General features: G+C 36.6%; 1 protein-coding gene across 2 annotated transcripts; it reads right to left on the reverse strand.

Moving 5' to 3' along the window:
• Positions 1-345: 345 nt before the first annotated feature.
• ptpn2b (protein tyrosine phosphatase non-receptor type 2b) lies at positions 346-19,971 on the reverse strand. Of its 2 annotated transcripts, XR_008648338.2 has the most exons (11): positions 19,747-19,971; positions 18,543-18,633; positions 17,743-17,843; positions 16,760-16,858; positions 14,050-14,187; positions 13,657-13,866; positions 11,440-11,601; positions 11,121-11,317; positions 10,211-10,312; positions 5,416-5,543; positions 346-2,389 (listed from the first exon to the last, which is right to left on the reverse strand). XR_008648338.2 is itself a non-coding variant. In XM_055220094.2 (10 exons), exons 1-10 carry the CDS (start codon positions 19,801-19,803, stop codon positions 2,344-2,346), a joined length of 1,203 nt encoding a protein of 400 aa, XP_055076069.1. In that variant the 5' UTR covers positions 19,804-19,970; the 3' UTR covers positions 346-2,343. The 2 variants fall into 2 exon arrangements, 1 of the variants encoding a protein (XP_055076069.1); XM_055220094.2 differs by lacking the exon at positions 5,416-5,543 and having other exon boundaries at positions 19,747-19,970.
• Between the last annotated feature and the right edge of the window lie 405 nt (positions 19,972-20,376).

Consider the following 20,376-nt stretch of genomic DNA (forward strand, 5'->3'; position numbering starts at 1 on the left):
TCAACCACGCCAATCATAGTGACACGCCCCATTTCTACAGCATTAAATTACTAGATAAAATGAAACTTTTCACAAAAGAGAACAATTTAACATATATCAGCGTGATAATTACTACTTGAAAGGACCAAAACCATCTTTAGGAAAATTTATTGGAAGTGTAAATAATTTTTTTAATTTAAAGCAGAGTTGTACTGTAGCCAGCCACCAGGGGGCGATCAAAGAGCCAGAGGCTTCACTTTTCGAGACTTATATGATAGTTTTATGAAAGCTTCATGAATATTCTTCATTTCATATTTTTTTTAGTTTCCACCAGGTGTTAGAGAAATAAAATCAATCATCCAATAATAATATTTAAAATTTATAAAATTATATTTTATTGCATTTGTAGACAGATTCACGTAAAATTAAAAGGAAAACAGTACAATTGTGGGTTAAGCCATGCAGCGTTTTTGGTCACCTCGCTGCAAAAACGTTAATATAATGTCGGAAAAATTTCAACATCACAGTATGCGCCAGAGCTCGCACCTACGCCAAAAGTGCGACCTTGTTCAAAAGAGGAACAGGAAGTGATTTGTTGCCGTTTTCGGGATTCTGATTGGCTTACGTGGCCTTGAGCTTCTCGTTACACCGCCACCTAGAGGTTTGGCATGCTCTTGACTGCATATATACACAGGTACGTGTCAATAAACACTTTTTTGAAAACTGACATGTGTGCACAAGTTATTTTTAATACCAGAGAGATTGAAATGTATCAAAATAGCCACCCACGTGTAAACGTAGTCTTAGGCTAGATCATTGAGGTCGTCCAATCAGATGCTTCTTAATCTTCCAAGGTCTAGGTGTAAGAACGGAGCATTTTCAGCACTTAAATTATGATGCCTTACGTTGTCTTGGTAATGTCAAGTTGTCATCATAAAGACATCTCAAACAAATGTCATATTTGCATTAAAAGATGACATAATTGAGCGAATGACAGTTGTCATAAACGTGCATAAAATCTCCTTCATGTTCATGACACACGTCATGTCAGTCTTATAAACACCTCTTCAAGTAAAGTGTTACCTCTTCGTTTTATACAGGCTCAAACATTTAGGGATGGTTTCCCGGACCAGGATTAGCTTAATCCAGGACTAGGCCTTAGTTTAATTAGAAAATATAACTAGTTCTAACAAACATGCCTTGCTAAAAACATTACCTGTGTGCATTTTGAGGTAAAACAAAGGGCACTGATGCATTTTAAGATATGTAAGTGCAAGTTGTTTTCAGTTTGAGAGCTCTTAAAAGTGTTTAAGTCTAGGACTAGTCTAATCCCTGTCCGGGAAACCGCCCCATAAGGTTTACTAATGTGAGCTACTGACATATACCTCACTGTGAAACAGCCAATCAGAGCAAAGCTCAACATTATTATTCATAACCCTTCCAAATAAGGTAATAATAAACCATTTCATTATAAGGAAAAATCCTAGGGATGTAAATGGATATGTAAAACCATTTCTGCATAATTTTTGCACTTATTAAAGCCACATACCTTCTATGTAAATATCTTTAATAAACTATTGGGTTTGACCTGGACAGACATTTCTTTGAGAAATCTGCAAGAAAAAAATAAAGATCTAACAGTAAGAAGAGATAATGGAAAGTGATAGTAAAGTAGGACCCTACTTAATCATAAGACTGTTTTAAATAAGACTATTTGAATTTTTAAGCTCTTCTGAATAAGTGGACAAAGCAACTCATTGTTAAAGAAACTAAATGATACCAATTTTATTTATGGATCCTACTTTTTGATAAAGAAATGTAAGACACTTTAATATCAGACACTGCTGGTTTGTTTGTTGTGTCTATTCAAATGTCTTTTCATGATTTTGTACAATTTTTTTTACATCTCATAAGGTACACTATGTACACAATGTGAGCACTCGAGCGTAAGACGTCTAACAATCTCACAAACTGGAGGAGCATACAGCCCTGCAGATATGATAGGAAATTTCAAGTACTTTCTTATAAAAAATAGAGCATTTCGTTTTGTCTCTGAAAAAGTTGTCTAAAAATACAATGTATAAACAGCATTAGAAATGCATAGGCCTACTCAGAACCTGCTGCTTTTTTCCTACCAAACACAAAAAGCAAAGAATAATAATAAAAAAACATTACACAAAACAGGTCAGATCAAATAAAAACCAGTTCAAACCATGGTGAAGCACTCCTTGATATTGAGTTTCATCCACTGTAATAGTGCTGGTGTGTGCTGTTGTGCAGAGTGGAGATCTTTTCTCCTCAAGTTCATGCTGTAAACGGTTATAAAAACATAGGTGGATGGAGGGCATTATGGGATGGAGGTCTCTAGCTGAGGTTGCCATGAAGTTGAGAGTCACTGGTTGTTTTCGCTCTGTTGAGAGAAATCGCAGGAAAACAAAGTCAGTTGTGTTATTGTAAAGAAACAGGAAAATTGCATCGAGTACTCATGTAGTTCCAAACTGTTAAGATTTTTTTTCTGTGGGACACGAAAACATTGTTAGTGATCAATCATAATTCGTAAATGTGAAATAAAAACCTCCCATTGTGGTCCACAGAAGAAAAGCTTTGGGTTTGGATCAACACGAGGGTGAATACTAGTGAACGGTTCATTTAAATAAAACCTTTAATTTATTCATGATCATTTAATTCTGAATGCCAATCTGTTAGGAATTATAGGTAGTTAATGGCCCACCATGCAGCCAGGGCATAACCTCCTATTAAATGTAACAGAATGGCATTCAGGATTGTTTTCCACTCCTCAATCCTTGGTTTAAATCTTTCAACATGTTAGACAGGGCCTGTTAAAACAATCTTCTCTGTTAATCTGATTGTGACGATCTGACTGATTTGCGATGCTGACTGCGTGCAATGCAGTATATTCAGAAGACTGATTCACAGCTGTTGCAAAAGAGCCCAACAATCTCCTCTGTAGCCTTGATACTGGAAGTAATTTTCCTGTTAATTTTCTCCATAAGCATTTCAAAATATTCTTAACATTGTTGTGTTGTAAAATGCATACGATTGCATAATCCTATCCAGCATAAGCATGTTGCATTATGTGTCAGCCAAGGACTTGGGATTGTACTCACTTCCGTGTTTATAGTCTTTAACCAAACCAACCAGAAAAAATACTTGAATTCAAAAGGAAAAAAATCTGATACATTATAATTTTAGGACTTATTGATTACTCAGATATGATTATTGATAGCATTCTAATGCTGTTATTAATGAAGTTATTAGAAAGAGAGCGACAGAGACACAAGAAAAGTGAGAGAGAGAGAGCGGGTGAGAGAGATTGTGTGAATGAGGCTACCTCTGTGTGTCTCTAAACAGCGTTATTGCCTCAGAAAATCGTCTGTCATGTTGTTTTTGTTAGTCCGTTATTACAGTTAACTATGCGAAGTGATATGGAACTGTAATGCGGTCAAGAGAGGTGCCTAGAACTACGTTTGCCGTGCATTTCACAGAAAATAATTGCACACCTCAGATGATCATCAGCCAATCAGTTTCAAGCATTCAACGGACCCATAGTATAAATTTACATAATATCCTAATGATTTTTGGCATAAAAGAAAAATCGATAATTTTGACCCACGCAATGTATTGTTGTCTATTGCTACAAATATACCAGTGCAACTTAAGACTGGCTTTGTGGTCCTCCAAGGTCACAAATGAGTAAACCTACGCAATTTGCAATGCTTTCTGGGAGTGGGTAACCACTGTTGATCTTAGCAAAGACTTTCGAGATTAAAAAACATACCTGTCCTGCTAATGGGGAAAATGCAATGCTTAATAAGGATGCTCCAGTGAAAGAAATCACACTTTCTGGTATAAATGGTATACCCACTAGTGATTCTCTGGGTGCTATGTACTGAGCGTTGTGAAATACGTGTCAACTTGTAAGTGTTGCGTAATAGCTACAAAAACCTAAAAAGTTTATAGCGTAATTTAAGCTTGAGAAACAGAATTTATAGCATATTTAATATCAGACATATGTCTGATGTTTATCCGGCCCCTTCTCCACTGTGATTGGACGGCCGTGTGAGAACTGACATTGACAAGCTGAGCTCTTCAAAGTTGGATATTTTTCAACTCTACGCGTTCAGTGTGGAAAAAACGCAGAGCGCCGGCTATCAGCGCAAAAAAAAAAAACGCTAGTTGCTGGCTTTTTTTTGATAAATGCTGCGCTTCCACTGCCAACAATTGAAAACATATGCCGGTGTAAAAGCTTTGGTGTGCACGCCCCCATTAGGGTAAATCAGCATCTTTTTCGTCTACCAATTCAGTGGTTTGTCATAAATGAGTAAAAAAATAAACAATTAAATAAATGAGTAAACTATTATTGCCCCACCCCTCGATTCTATTGTGTATTGTCGATCTCACAGGCTGACGATAGGATGATCTCACTATGGGGTGTCTCGCAAACACTAGTATGCAAAAACAGAACAAAATAATAAGTTAAAGTGTCAAGTATTTAATGTGTCCTCCCTTCATACTTGAGCAATAGCTGGAACCTGTAGGCTTCTCTGAAATGAAAGCTTAATTTTTCTCCTCAAAAACGTTCATGTGCCAAAAAAGGTCACACAAAATACTGACATTTACCAGAAGCCTTTTGTTCTAAAATTGTGGGTTGTTTTTATATTTTATGTAGATAATTCCTGTATTTTCTGTTTGTATCTTAATAAAGAGAATGACAAATAAATATTAATGGTCGTTAAAACTTTGCTTAAGCAAAAAAGCTGGTCATGAAAATACTTTATGGAGAAAACCGCTAAGATTTTAACTTCCAGAACCCTGCTGATGCGCTGCATACTGTGAAAAAAGACATACTGCAAACTTTAGTGCGATTATGTGGGCAGAAAACTCAAAAAGCAACTGAATTTTTATGTTAAAAACATGCACTCTGTGTGGACCGTTTCAGAATGGTCAAAAGAATTAAGACAGCAACTGTGGCAGCACATAATAAACAAACAAAAACACATTCACACCTCAACCTTGAGAAACACACAAGTGTCATCCGTCAGGTTATGAGAAAACAAACATATTTCAAAATTCAAACAACTTATTTCACTGAGGCCTTTGCTAAGGGTACCAAACATCTCCGTCATGTCAATCTAAAATTAAAGTTCTTTAAAACAGCATCTTTATTTAAGCTTAAGCCAACAATATTTATCGTAGCGAATCATTAAAGCAAAGTTAAACGCAATCTATGAGCTCTGACAGACCTACCTTTATATTTAAATTAGTACAGCCAACATATCAAATAAATAACAAAAAGCCATTATCACACCATGCTTAAGCGCGGTTTTGACTACAAAGTCAAATAAAAACGAAGCCACGGCTATAAGAGCAGCACATCACAGCACACAAAGAGCCCAGAGTCTGACTCTCACGTACAGCCTGAGGATTCGGAGGAGCCGGGGAAAACTTTACAAAAATCCTGGAGATTCACCACAGCTGCCTTATTGGGAAGATGTCCCAACAGGCAGCACTCGCTGTGTCACGTACAGCAAATACAGCCCAGACTGCAACCATAACATAAAACGCAATTACACACAAAATGCTACAAGCCGTTTACCTTCACTTCACAGAATTAAGCAAAAGTTTACCATTAACAAAAAAAAGTCTTTCACTGTTTATGAAATGTTGCTGATTAAAAATGAAAAGCAAATATACATACCGTCCAAAATTGCCACTATCAGCACAGATTAATTTATAAACCCAACATGTTTTAAGTTATATAGTTTATCTACATGAGGTTGAAAGAGCTCAGTGAGGAGTGGTATAAATAATATTGATTCTTCAAAAACAAATGGATAAACCCTCAACACTACAACACAATGCTGACCCAACCAGACTAGGGTTTAATATTTTTCCCGAAAATTAGATCAAATCAAATCCCGGGAAAAGACGACCCATTTCCCGGGAATCCCGGGAAATAGCTGTTTTTTTTTTTTGCACAAGTAATGTATCAATATCATTCAAATATGCGTTCCCAACATGTTTTATATTATTTGTATCATTATTAGGGCAAGAAACACAGTTTATGTACATATCAACAACGTTTTTTGCAATGATCAATTGCGGATCAAGTGAGCTGCGTGCGTGACAGCCTGCCGTAGAGAAATGCCAGGTGGATTGTCTGTGACTTCTGAAAATCTTTAAAATTATAAAACTATAATTTAGAATAACTGAGGAATAATCACTCGAAGTTAAGCAACAATTTCTTTATTAGGGCAGGTATATTTCTCTTTTAAATAAATATAGGCTACAAGTTTTGACTACCCTAAATAAAAGCAAACGACCCACAGAAAAATGCAACTGTGCACGGCAATAATTAAAGACAGGGCCATGCCTATGTAGACTAAAACTGAATTTAAATAATAATTTTTAAAAACTAAAACAAAAGCATAAACACAAACAGTAACACTCCCGCAATAGGGCAATTTCGCGCAAAACTGTCACTTACAAGTTAAGCAACAATTTCTTTATTACGGCAGGTATATTTTTCTTTTAAACATAAAACAATTTTAACTGAATGAAAGCAAACGACCCACAGAAAAATGCAACTGTGCACGGCAATAATTAAAGACAGGGCCATGCCTATGTAGACTAAAACTGAATTGAAATGATAATTTCAAAACTAAAACAAAAGCATAAACACAAACAGTAACACTGTCGCAATAGGGCAATTTCGCGCAAAACTGTCACTCACAAGTTAAGCAACAATTTCTTTATTAGGGCAGATATGAAGAGTTTCGTTGCAAAACGAGATAAATCAATTTTTAACATTTTTGTCAAAACATGTTTAATATTATGTTATCATGTTAGAATTTTGTTTTATGGTGCTACTTAGCTGTGTTTGTTAAGTTATGAAGGTTTAAATCAAAACAAACCAACTCCAGTTGCATTGAAATTAATTGGAATGCACAACCAAAAAACGTGATTTCTGAACAATAAAAAACGGTGGTTATCTCGTTTTGCAACGAAACTCTTCATATATTTTTCTTTTAAACATATCCTACAAATTTAAACTAAATAAAAGCAAACGACCCACAGAAATGTGCAACTGTGCAAGGCAATAATTAAAGACAGGGCCAGGCCTATGTAGACTAAAACTGAATTAAAATAATAATTTAAAAAACTAAAACACAAACAGTAACACTGCCGCAATAGGGCAATTTCGCGCAAAACTGTCACTTACAAGTTAAGCAACAATTTCTTTATAAGGGCAGGTATATTTTTCTTTTAAACATAAAACAATTTTAACTGAATAAAAGCAAACGACCCTCAGAAATGTGTAAATGTGCACGGAAAGATTAAAGACAGGGCCATGCCTAGGGTAAAACAGAATTGAAATAATAATTTAAAAACTAAAACAAACGCATAAACAGTAACACTGCCGCAAATTACAAGCGAAAGTTTCACTCACATTATCAGCATTGCATTTCAAACCATTTTTATTTCTCACCTTGCCCTTCATTTATTTAATTTTTTTGGAAATGTGCTTTTAAAAAGCAGAAAGCGTCGATGGACTCAGGTGGTTTCGTATTTTTGTAACAAATTGGCCGCAAATAGAGAACGCTCTCTCCGCCTCCACAGATGTAGCCTGAATAGTGCTAAGAGCATCAAACAGCTGTTGCAGGTGGGGTGGTCTCCTTTTGGTGGCTTCGAAGAGGGAAAACTCTTTGTTTAGAATGCTCATGAAGTCACTGTCTTTCATTTCCTCTGAGGCTGGCTTAGGGGTCATTGAAAAAGCCAGCTGCAAATCTAATCTAGCGCACGTTTATATAAAAAAATATATATATAAATTTCCCGTTTCCCGTCATAACTTTTCCCGGGAATCGGGAAATAGTCTTGATAAGATTTCCCGGGAATCCCGTTTCTCGGGATTAAACCCTAAACCAGACACATATCGCAATTCAGATACATTCACTATCTGAAGCATATTGAAGCTTATAAAATGGATATGTTGGATATGGATATTTTATGTATCTGGCAAACCCCCTGATGAAAAGCAACCCAGAGTGCATTGCTGGTATAGTTTTTGTGAGTATGTTTATTTCCTTGGAATCAAATCAAGTTTTGCTATGCTACATTGATTGCTACCAACTAAGCCACAGGAACAGAAGTTTAGCTTTTGCTCAAATAAACCCTATAGTAAAAACCAAGTTACTGTGTATAGGACAGGACAGTCTTTTATTAAAATGTTATTTTATTAAGGAAGCACGTAAACGGATTAGTCTACTTTCTTAAGATAAGATCCTGATAATTTACTCACTCCCATGTCATCCAAGATGTTTATATCTTTCTTCAGTCGAAAACAAAAGTTTATGAGAAAAACATTCCAGAATTTTCTCCATTTAGTGGACTTCAATTGAACCCAATGGTTTGAAGTGCATTTCACATTTGTCATGTGTGACCTTTCGATGTGATTACATAATACATAAGGTCCCAGACGTGCATCCTAGAGCTAGTGCAAGATGGGAAATTGAGGTTAGAAAGTACTTTTTTTTTGGCTAGATAAGACCCTTATGCCTCGGTTGGGATTGTTAGAGCCCTCTGAAGCTGCATTCAAACTGTTGGGTTCAATTGAAGTCCACTATATGGAGAAAAATCCTGGAATGTTTTCCTTAAACAAATTAAGAAAGACATAAACATCTTGGATGACATTGGGGTGAGTACATTTTCTTCCTTAATAAAATAGCATTTTAATAAAAGACTATGTCCTTGATATTTTTAACCAGCACTATCAATTTTAACTAAACACAATAAGCCACAATAGTAACCACATTTTGTTCCATGTGGCTAAATTAAAAAATGATGATGCCTGATTTGACTTGCCTGACAAACGTATACCAAGCTTTAAGGGCCGTTCACATTATAATGATAACTATAACGTTAACTATAATGCTGCGTTCAGACCAGCCGCAGTAGAGAGTCATGGGCGAGTGATTTTAATGTTAAGTCCATGTAAAGACACGTTGATGCGCGTCTGGAGGTCTCAAGGCGCGAATGAGGCAAATTGAGTGTTGTTGCGGCAAACGTGAAAGTTGAAAATTTTTTACTTTGGCAGAAAAACGTAATGCGTTAACCAATCAGGAGCTTGCTCTAGTAGTGACGTGATTACAGGAAGCGAGCGGATTCGCAGAAGCCCCTCTCATGGCCTTCCGCGTGCATGTCTCGATGACTAGAATTTCACGTGCGAATGAAGCGAGTAAACTCAAAATGTTCAAGCGGCAAACTAGACGCGAATTTGACGCCTCAAACGCAGCTGGTGTGAATCCACGGTAACGATAAATATATTAGCGTCCACATCATAACGATAACTTTATGCTAATTTGCTCACGCGCGCAAATCACTTGCCTTTAATGGCATTAACTAATATTGTATATTTCTTGTAATGAAAACTTTTGCAATTGTTTACATGTCACAAACATGCAAATAGGCTGTTCTTGGTGCATTTACACAGCAGGCAGCCAGCAGATGTCTTCAACATGCTGTGTTTCACATAACTCTAAACAGTGAATCTTGTGTAATAATATCTTACCTTTTGGCGTAGTCAGTGTGGGAGAAAAAAAAGCATTATGTAGTGAATTTCACAGCAAATGCATCAGCGCTGGATACCTGAGGTAATTTTATGTTATGGACCTCAGCAATAAGCTTCTCCACTGTCATTTCAAGTGCGCATGCACTTGAAGTTCAAATAGATTTGATTGGCTGTCAATGGTTAATCGTTCATCAGGTGGGGGGAAAAAAATCACTCGGAAAGTGATCCCAAGGATATCGTTCATTGTATCTTTATCGTAATGTGAAGGGCCCTTTAAACAGAACAGTTCAAATAAAGACTAATCACAGTAAAGACTAAACGTGTGAGATATCAGAGCACCATCTGTTTAATTTCACCCACTATGCAGTAGTTAAACCTCATAATATAATGTAGACATGGACAGTGTCTAGACTGCTTTCTGCTGGTATGTATCCTAGACAAACCGGTTTGAAAATAACCCATGACTTACCAGTCTATTGAAGCACACACATTAGACAATAGATCATATTATGAGAACAGTGTGAATTGATGTATTTGTGGGCTTATGACATTATGAATACATGAACAGACATGTTGTATTGACTCAATGAGTCAGTAAAGGGCAGCGCACACTTAAAATCACATTCCTTTAGCAAGTTTCACCTTTTCCTTTTCTTATCGGGGTCGTTGATCCTGGGTTTTGTCTGTTTCTGACTCTTCTGTGTAGAATTGGGCATCTTCTCATCCCTCGGCCTTTTACGACCACTGGATAAAGTAAACAATACGCATATAAATATAATATAAAGCTGAGAAATCTACTGCTGTCCCCTTTAACTAAAATAATGGAAGTTTCAAGCATCTCTTTCTGTAAGAAAAAAAACTGCTGAAAAAAATAATTTAATCTGTAACTATTTCATGTTTAATCCAACTATTTGTGAAGTTTGATTTTTCAAGTGAATGCCAAAATCGTTTTGTAATAAACTTAAAAAAAAATGTCCAGGTCACATTTGAACTCAAAAATGTATTTAAAGAAAATATAATATTGCTGGCATAGAATTGTTATTTATTTTTTATTATTATGTATGTCAATTAAGCATATTTTCTAAAAAGAAAATTAAGCCAAAATTGTCATTATGACTTCAGGTTTTATGTTAGGTTTTGTGTAAGTACCGTATAATTCTCATTAGTGTAATACAGTACTTTACAATACTATATAACCGATATTAGTTTGTAAGTGATTTTTTTAAAATCCGTACAACAAAAACGACCAAAATGCAAATACTACCTGTTTAACGATTGTGGCTAGAAGGGATATAGCTACAGGCAAAATCTTGCAGAAGGAGCGCTGTTTTTATCTTAATCCTACCCCCAATACCCAACATTTCACGGGATTTAGGCCATAGCTATATCCTATCCAGCCAGAACCGCTGTTTTACATCCAAATCCTACCCTTAAACATAACCCTAAATCCATGAGTGAGTTTTGGCCTTAGCTGTATCCCTTCTATTCATTACCCTGTTGAATGCATGAGAAGAACATTATTAATCAATGTATTTGGACATTGGTTACATACTGTGTTCCAGCATCTTTGTCTGGCTCTTTGTTGGGGGTCTCCAGACCCGTTTTCTTTGCTGTTTTTGTGTCCATACCATCCTCCAGACGAGACAGCTTGTTGCCGTTAAAGCGCTCCGTGCACTTAGGAGGCTGCGGCGGTGGAGGGGACTCGGACAGAGGCTCCTGGTCCTCTCTGGACAGCTCTTGCCACTGTTTCTGCATTAAAACAACATACCACAAAAACGCAAAGCGCGTCTAGACCAAGGCCCAGTTTATGGAGATTGTTGCTATGACTGTAGATTGGTTGTGACGTTCATCATTCCAGTGATGATATATACCTGAACAGAGGAGTCTCCCATAATGTATTTGGCTCCTTCCAGCACAGCCATGTAGGAGAAACGCAGCTGGTCGGGAGTCTGAATCAGACCCATCCGGTACTTCCGCATATCCAGCAGAATCTTTTTGATGTCTACCGCCAATGGGTCTTTCCTCCTGTCCATCTGAAATAAATAATCAACAAAAATGTATCTCCTCCAAGTCTTTGTAACACGTTGAGGCCTTGTGGAAACAGATCCGTAAAACCACCATCAAGCACAATCACATCTGAGATGATCGTTAATTTACATCTTATTAATATAATGTGACCTTGTTTGTGAAATCTCACTTGAAGTAACATTTTTGTGATTTACTGTTTTCGACATAAAATCATTCTACTATACAATCCCAAATTGGGACACTATGTAAAATGCTAATAATTAGCAAATCTCATAAACCCCTATTCTATTTAAAGTAAAACATTGAATGTTTACTAAGAAAATATACCATTTTAAAGAAAAAGGGTAATTTAGAATTTAATGGCTGCAACATGACTCAAAAATGTAGGGGCAGGTTGACAAAAGGCTGGAGAAGTAAGTATTACAAAAAAAAGAAACAGTAGGTTAAAGGCGGGGTGCATGATCTCTGAAAGCCAATGTTGACATTTGAAATCACCTAAACAAACACACCCCTACCCCGATAGAATCTGGACTTTCTTTTGATAGATTCACCCCACACATACGCAACCCAGGCAACAATGTCGGTTAGTAGACACGCCCCTTACTGCTGATTGGCTACAAGTGTGTTTTGGTAATAATGAAATGAAAATAATGTCATTAATGACTCTCATGTCGTTCCAAACTGGTAAGACCTCCGTTCATCTTCGGAACACAGTTTAAGATGTTTTATATTTAGTCCTAAAGCTTGTTGACCCTTCATTGAAAATCTATGTACGGTATACTGTCCATGTCCAGAAAGGTAATAAAAACTCATCAAAGTAGTCCATGTGACATCAGTGGGTCAGTTAGAATGTGTTGAAGCACTGAAAATACATTTTGGTCCAAAAGTAACAAAAATGACGATTTATTCAGCATTGTCTTCTTTTCCGCATCTGTTGTGAACCGCGTGCACGAGACTAAAGTCTCGGATGATGTGTTATCCTCAGACATGTTTGCGAAGTTTTTTTTCAAACTTACAGCGTGCGTCTTCCTCAGACTGTAAACGAAGCCCGGGTGCACAAAAAAAACAAACAGCTGAGGTGCACCAGATAACACGTCAGCCGCGTCACTGCAGTCGCGTGACTTTAGTCTCGCGCCCGCGCCCCACAACAGACGCGGAAGAGAAGACAACGCTGAACAAAGTCACAATTCTTGCCACTTTTGGACCAAAATGTACCTTCAATGCTTCAACTGACCCACTGAAGTCAAATGGACTACTTTGATGATGTTTTTATTACCTTTCTGGACATGGACTAAATCTAAACTGTGTTCTGAAGATGAACGGAGGTCTTACAAGTTTGGAACGACATGAGGGTGGGTGATTAATGAAATTATTTTCATTTCTGGGTGAACTATTCCTTTAACTGGCAACAGGGCAATAACATGACTGTGTATTAAAAGAGTATCTTATCAAGGCCGAGTCTCTCAGAAGTAAAGTTGGGCAACGTTTTCCGATCTGCCCAAAACTGCATTCCTCAACATAAAATTGCCAAGACTTTAAATATCTCATAATCTAAAGTAGATAATATCATTAAAATATTCAGAAAATCTGGAGAAACCTCTTTGCTCAAGGGACACGGGTGAAAGCCTGTGATCTCCAGGCCCTCAGGTAGCACTACATTAAAAACAGGGATGATTCTGTCATGAAAATCACTGCATGGCTTCGGAAACACCTCCAGAAATTACTGTCATTGAACACAGTTTACTTTGCCATCCAGAAATGCAGGTTAAATTTCTAACATGTAAAGAAGCAACAATCGATGCCACGTCCTCTGAACTAAACAGGACAGGGACCAACCATATTGTCAGTGCTCAATTCAAAAGCCTCTGGAAGGCTGAAAGGTATATACAGGTTTTAGAGCAACATATGTTTCCATCCTTGCATATTTCAGCATACTGCATCTTTTACAACAGCATGACTTTATAGTAGAAGACTGCTGGTCTACCTACAGTAGGGTCTAGATCTTTCACAACCCGAAATCATTTGGTTTATAAGCTCAAAGTAGCAGAGTTCCAACTCACTAAGACAAGACAGGTGTCGACCAGAGAGAACGTTCCAGACCGCCCGATTCCTGCACTGCAGTGGACCACTGCCGGACCTTGGTCCATCCCGAGCGATCCAGACTCTCGCACCTTAAACAGGAAGTTCAGGAAACTGGCAGGGGAATCTGGGACGCCAAAGTCTGGCCATGTGGTATAATGAAAGTGGTAGATCTCCCTCGTCTCCCCTGTCTATGTAAATAAAATAATATTTGGAAGGAACAATAAGTGAACAGATCAGGATTAAAAATAATATTAGTTTAGCTGTACATTGAATAATTGCAAGTAAAATGCTTAAAACTAAGAAAAACTCAAATGACGTTTTAGAAGGGGGATTCTGGGAGCGGGTTTCAGTGGTCAATGTGAGAATCTTACATTTCCATTCTGCAGCTCCAGCAATCTGATGGTGTAATATGATTTGACGTCCTCTGACACTAGTGTTACCACAAAGCGGGTGTCACGAAACGACATCTCGCGCTCATCTTGTGTTGGCCAGTATTGTGCACACTTTTCCTGCAATGTGTAAAAACAGACATGTAAGAAGGCTAAAGTCTCATAATCTAAAAATAAGACTAGTAGGAGCATCAAAGTTTGATTTGACTCATTGATTTTAATCTTTGACGTGGCCTTTCCAACTTCTACCCATGAAAAATTATGACCATCTACCCAACCATGTGGACATCTCACTTTCAACAAAAATCCCCACATTGTTGTCACATATGCAACCTTAACTGTGTGCGCTTTTGCACTGGGCCCACTTTTTATATTATGCACTAATGTACAAAGTGTGAAAGTCTTTTCTCTGTAAATTTGATTGTATTGTACTTGTTACTGTCATTGATAAGCACCATCACACCAAGACAAATTCCTTATATGTAATCATATGTGATTTTGATTTAGTCAATATTAAAGATTTTCACATGTTTACACCGGCAGGGTCATATATATATTTCCTTTACCTCTCTCTCACAGACATTTTATATGAAAATAATTTTGAGAATGGCAAGACTATGAGAACAAGTTGTGCTGTTACAACCTTCAAGATGTCCTAGCCATGTAATTTAGATTCAAAAGCCTGCATTGAGATCAGAGTACAAGTAAGACTTTATAAGCCAAGTTCAACTAAAAAAGCCCTTAAACAAGTCCCAGGACATTGATGGTCATATGATGCTCCTCTAATGTTTTGTAACAGTCTGATGATCATTTCTGATGATTTTATGATCATTTCTGTAACAGAGTACTATGTAGTCCATACAGAAAGACTATTTGTGACATTAATATGACTGAGGGTAAATATATGGAGAGTTTGGTTCCAAAACGCAATAAATCCATTTTGACAAATTTTGGTAAAAACGTGTTTTCTATACCAAGAAAGTGACAAGATGAAAACCACTATTTTCTGTTATAAACTTTCACATACCATCTTTAGGTTTTAAAAACATAAAAAATTCAAATCCATAACTTGATTTTCAAAGATTTATTATAAAAACGAATACATTTTTCCACAAAATGCAATAAATCCATGACAGTTTTTTTTTCAAAATGCTATAAATCTATTCAATCTATGTATAAATGTGCATTCATCTTTGACATTTTATATTCATTTAGTTGAACAGTTGTACACACTGATTAAAAAAATAAATGGCATTAATCAAAACACTTACTTTGTGATATTAAGAACACTGTCATTGCTGCGGTTATACTTGACGTCGTCGCTTAGCATTTTTCACAGCGATCAGATGTAAAAAAATTTGGTCCTGCTCGATTTTCGTTGACTTTGAGTAAAATAATGGAAAGTTTTTCATAAGATCCCCTGTAGTCAATGTGTTAGCATGACAGAAGCTTGATGCTGTCGGGAGAACAAGCAACCGGCTCCTGAGTGCCTCTCGTGTAAATTATTAGATCTTTGATGGCTTAAGTTTCTTTCCCATCACAAAAAACCACCACAGGTTCATCAATGCAATCAAAGTATTATTTTGTTTGCTTGTTATTCACGAAGTACAAAGTAGATGAGGAAAACTAGGATCCTGTGTACTAAACGCGCTGCCATTGTTTGTTTACAATATGTGGAATGGTGCGCTGTAATTAGTGGAGCGGATTTATTGCATTCTGCAGAAAAGTAGGAGTGAGGTTTATTGCGTTTTGGGAAAAAAGGGAGAAAAGATGACAGAATAACACGGCGGATATTGTATTTTGCGTAAAATTAAGAATTTACTTTTAAATACTGACATGATATAATACTGATTTTGGCGTTTATCGCGTTTTGGAACATAAAACATTCAATTGGTCTAATGTTGGTGGAACATGTTTATAATAGTAAACAAACACTTTTACAGTGTTTACCTAGATAGGTACACAGACGCATGCGCATTGTGACAAAATCCAATATCTCTCCTGGGCTATGTACTTCATTCTCCTGTACGCACATGTGCAACCTACGCATACAAAAATGCAACACTGTACCCTCGCGCATGCATAAAAACTGAACTATACTTCTAGCTTTATCCTGCGTAACTTGAGTTGGGTACATGCATCCAGTTATTTAATTACTGTACATGTAAAATTAGCTGTGGAAAAAAGTTCTATCATCACTTGTTTGGATAGTTTGTAACGAAATTTAAATATAAATGTAAATAAATAGGGGTCTTAAAACCTTATGGGGCAAATACAAAAAGGATGCATTTAAATGCCATCACCCCTGAGAAAAAACACATATTCACACTATTCTCTGCTTGAGTGTGGTTTTAAATGTCTCATTTACATTTACGCATATGACAGATTCTTACTTTCATTAGGTATAAAAAAAAATGTATTAGCATGCGTGTCCTTTTGCGCTGTTAAAGCAATGCTCTATCACTAAGCTATACAGGAGTACAGTCTCAAAAAGAAAAAAATTATTCTTGCCCACATCTGTGCAATTGTTTGTGTATACATGTATATACAAAATTGTGACTGATAAATATCTATTAATCCTAAGATTCTGGTGTGCTTTGTGCTGTTAATTCAGGACCATCTTTCTCATTACCATGGACATTGAGTGGGGAAGACTAAATTACTGATGCATATTATTTACAGTAAAGCTTACCGAGCCTTTCTCTATTACTCTGTTGAGCATGATAACTGCTTTGGTCTTCTGTTCCCAGATCATCAGCCAAAAATGACCACATGTGTTCCTCAAAGGACCCTATAAACAAAGTGACACACACAAAAAGCATGACGGTTAGTAGAAATGGAATCCAGTGATTTAGGATTAGGACTAATCTATAGATATAGTATCTAGATATATATAAAATATTTTCTTAAACCCTCTTTTTAAAGCACCGCTGCTACAGCTGTACACACATTTAGGTCTTTAGCTGCTGTGAGCGCCCACCATGAATGTTGAATTTTTAAGATGCTGTATAAAAATAGACTTTTAGGGAAGAAGATTTGTAACTTAGTCATTTAAACACCCACGGCTGGTAGATTTTAAAAATATGTCGCCTTGCACACTCATTACAGTGACCTATAGAATGCCAAAATGTCTGGCACACCTATACATTGGTAAGCAATAACAAACCAAAATGTCTGTAAAAGGCCGACTCAAGGTACTTAATAGCTGGTGACCTATAAAATGCATCATTCATGTACTCTCTACCCACAGATTTTAGTTGCTAATAGTCAAACCTCCCCTGCCTGTCTGCCTACATCATCCCACAGTAACATCACAGCAAATCCACCCCCAGTAAATAGAGTAAAAAATCACTCTAATAAAAAAGTAAACAATAAAATGTAGTTATTTACTCATCCTTGTGTCATTAAAGATGAAGACTTAAATAATGGATTATGTTTCAGATGCTTGAAAAAATGCAGTCAAAATCCACTACCATTAAAAGAAGAAACCCGAGACAGACACACATTTATGCATTTGGCTTTCTCTTTTCTACAAAGTGACTTACAGTGGATTTAAACTATACCTTTGATTTATCAATGTGTGTTTCCTGGGAATTAAACCAGGACTAACAATTCAGGTTCATGCGTTGCACAAACCATCAGGTCAGTACTGTGGCATGCGGGTTGTTTACTCACCTGGGTAAGAATGTACCTTCTCTGAGCCTCTTCCATTACCACCAGGCTGGCATTGATGTAGTCATTCTCTGTATTTTCTAATTTCACCCGACTGTGGTCAACTAACGTTTGGGGTAAAAGCAAAAAATGCGTATTACTGATCACACTCAGTAAGCATTGCTTACAAAATGTATTATTAAAGGGCCCATATTATGCAAAATCTACTTTTACAAGGTGTTTTGACATAAATGTGTGTTGGGAGTGTGTGAGCACAATCACCCTAAAATGAAAAAAAAAGCCACCCACTTCTCCTTTTTTAATCTATATTTAACCAAAGCAGTCTTATTAGACATGCTGTTTGGATTTTCTCTTGTTATTGTGATGTCAAACAAACAAAGCTCCACCCACAGCCACTGACTGAATGGTTAACTTTACCCAAAAGCTTTATAATAATAATAATAATAATAATAATCTATAATTTATTAAATATATAATAATAAATATATTTGTTAGCATGTTGTAGCATTAATGCGGCAAACTATACTATTGTCCTATTTTTTTAACCAAAAGCAGTAGCTCATTTCCATTTGAAGGTACAGACATGAAAACAGCACCTTTTTGTTCCTGCGTTTTGGATATGCTGTAATAATCTGTGGGGTATTTTAAGATGAAACTTCACAGACATTCTTGGCACACATGAGACTTATATTACATCTTAAAAATGGCCATAATATTATTTGCCCCCTTAAAGTTTCTTTGTTGCATTGTAGAAGATGTGGAGTATTTTTAATGAACTCTCATACAAATTGCGTTTAACTTACATGGGCTGACGTCTCTGTATCTGTTGCGGTTGCGATTCTCTGGATACTTGGCTACTTTGAAAGCACACTCGTGCGACTGGTTGCGTATCTCCTGAGGGGAAAGGACATAAAGAGCTTCAGATGAATTTTGCAATTATTGACCATGAAAAATGCTGGCACACTGGCTTCATCAAGTTTCATTTCAGCTTCAGGCCAATGTCCGGGTCAGCAAAAGAAGAAAAACGTATTAAAGAAATCAGCTGACCATGCCGAATGTGACTGAACGGTTTCCAGAAATAGTAAATTAACATTACTGGAACAATTTTCCAAGTAAGGAATATGTTGTTGTTTTTTTAGTTAGAGACAGATGAACATAAAAAACACAAATGTACTGCTTTAAAACAGGACACTTTAGATAATAAACACATACAAAACAATAATAAAGAGAAGTCATTCAAAACATCTGTTCAAACCTAAGTTTAAAATATACAATTAAGAGTATAAGGTGGAGATTTGAAACTGAAACTAAGTTTTGTAGCATTCACCATATTTGTTAAGAGCATTTGTAATGTAATAGATAACAGATCAGGCCAGTCAAGTGCTTGTTTATGTGTGTAAAGTTGTAAATAAGAAACGTCAGACATTGTATGCTGACATTGTTTAGCAACATGATGATAGTAATGTAACAGTTATCTCGCCGTTTACAGTAAATAAAACACGACTGTTGCTATTTTAATAAACCAAGACAATGTGTTACATTGCTGTCACAAATCTAGATAGCATTATAATTGCTGTTTGGTTAGACACAACACACTAGGTTTAGATACAGCCTGTATGTTATCTAATGTACAAGATTCAGCCGTTTTCCTTCAACAGAACTTGTTAAAGTGAACCAAACGATGAATATACATAATAATCAAACAGCTTAAATATTCAAGCATGCTATCTAGATAAAGCAGCACTTGCGTGACAGCCATAGTTTTACTCATGACACTTAATGTAAGTTAACAAGTTACACTTTTAACAAAACAACCGGTAAGTTATACCATCAGTTACACAGCTTCACTTTCATTATCTCGCAGTTCAACAACACTAAAGGAGGAAAAGGGTCACAAAACACTAAAATGAGAGCGTTTAGGTAAAGACTGAGGTATACGTCGACATATTTTATGTCTAACTGTATATTGCGTGGCTCATTAGCATGCTAGCTCTTAGCTTTACTTACTAAATAAAGGTTTTGCCAGCGGCTCTCTGAATCCATATCCTCAAACTCCTGATCCATGTCTGCGTTAATCCCTTTGCTTTAAGCTCCTCTATTATTCAGAATATAAATTAAAGTTAGAGAAATCACTCATTTCCTATCTTTACGCTCTGAACTGCCGAAAGAATCTGTCAATGTTTGTCCGCGTCGCTGACATTTGCGACGAGAACCTAAGCGCTTTGCGCATGCGCGGCAAAAGACCAGCTGAGTTGGTTTGCGCATGCGCAAATAGAGAAAATATTCTCTTTTTTACTTAATGTTTATAAGGTTTTAACAAAAATAACATACACATTAACACATATGAAAAGAGAAAGGAAAAAACATAAAAAGCACATAATTACAACAGAGAAAATATTCACACACACAAAAAAACACTGTTAGAGCTCAACAACACTGATCTGCCACAACATTAAAACCTGCTGCAAAAAATTAAAATAAATATAAAATGCATCCTGTTGTATCTTGCATCAAGACATAGGCAGGGTCCTTTAAGTACTCCAAGTTGTGAGGTGGGGCCTTTATGAATTTGTGGTCCAGCACATTCCATAGATGCTCAGTTGTTGGATTGTGATCTGGGGTAGGAGGACACTGCAA

Source organism: Misgurnus anguillicaudatus, chromosome 20, assembly GCF_027580225.2.
Source record: "Misgurnus anguillicaudatus chromosome 20, ASM2758022v2, whole genome shotgun sequence".
NCBI classification, from domain to species: domain Eukaryota; kingdom Metazoa; phylum Chordata; class Actinopteri; order Cypriniformes; family Cobitidae; genus Misgurnus; species Misgurnus anguillicaudatus.

Bases quoted from the DNA above. Each gene is read 5' to 3' on its own strand.
- ptpn2b (XM_055220094.2), bottom strand. From the start codon at position 19,803: ATGGATCAGGAGTTTGAGGATATGGATTCAGAGAGCCGCTGGCAAAAC. The intron at 14,188-16,759 runs GTAAGCTTTACT...TACACATTGCAG, and splicing joins GAGTAATAGAGAAAGGCTCG to GAAAAGTGTGCACAATACTG. The intron at 10,313-11,120 runs GTATGTAACCAA...TACTTTATCCAG, and splicing joins GACAAAGATGCTGGAACACA to TGGTCGTAAAAGGCCGAGGG.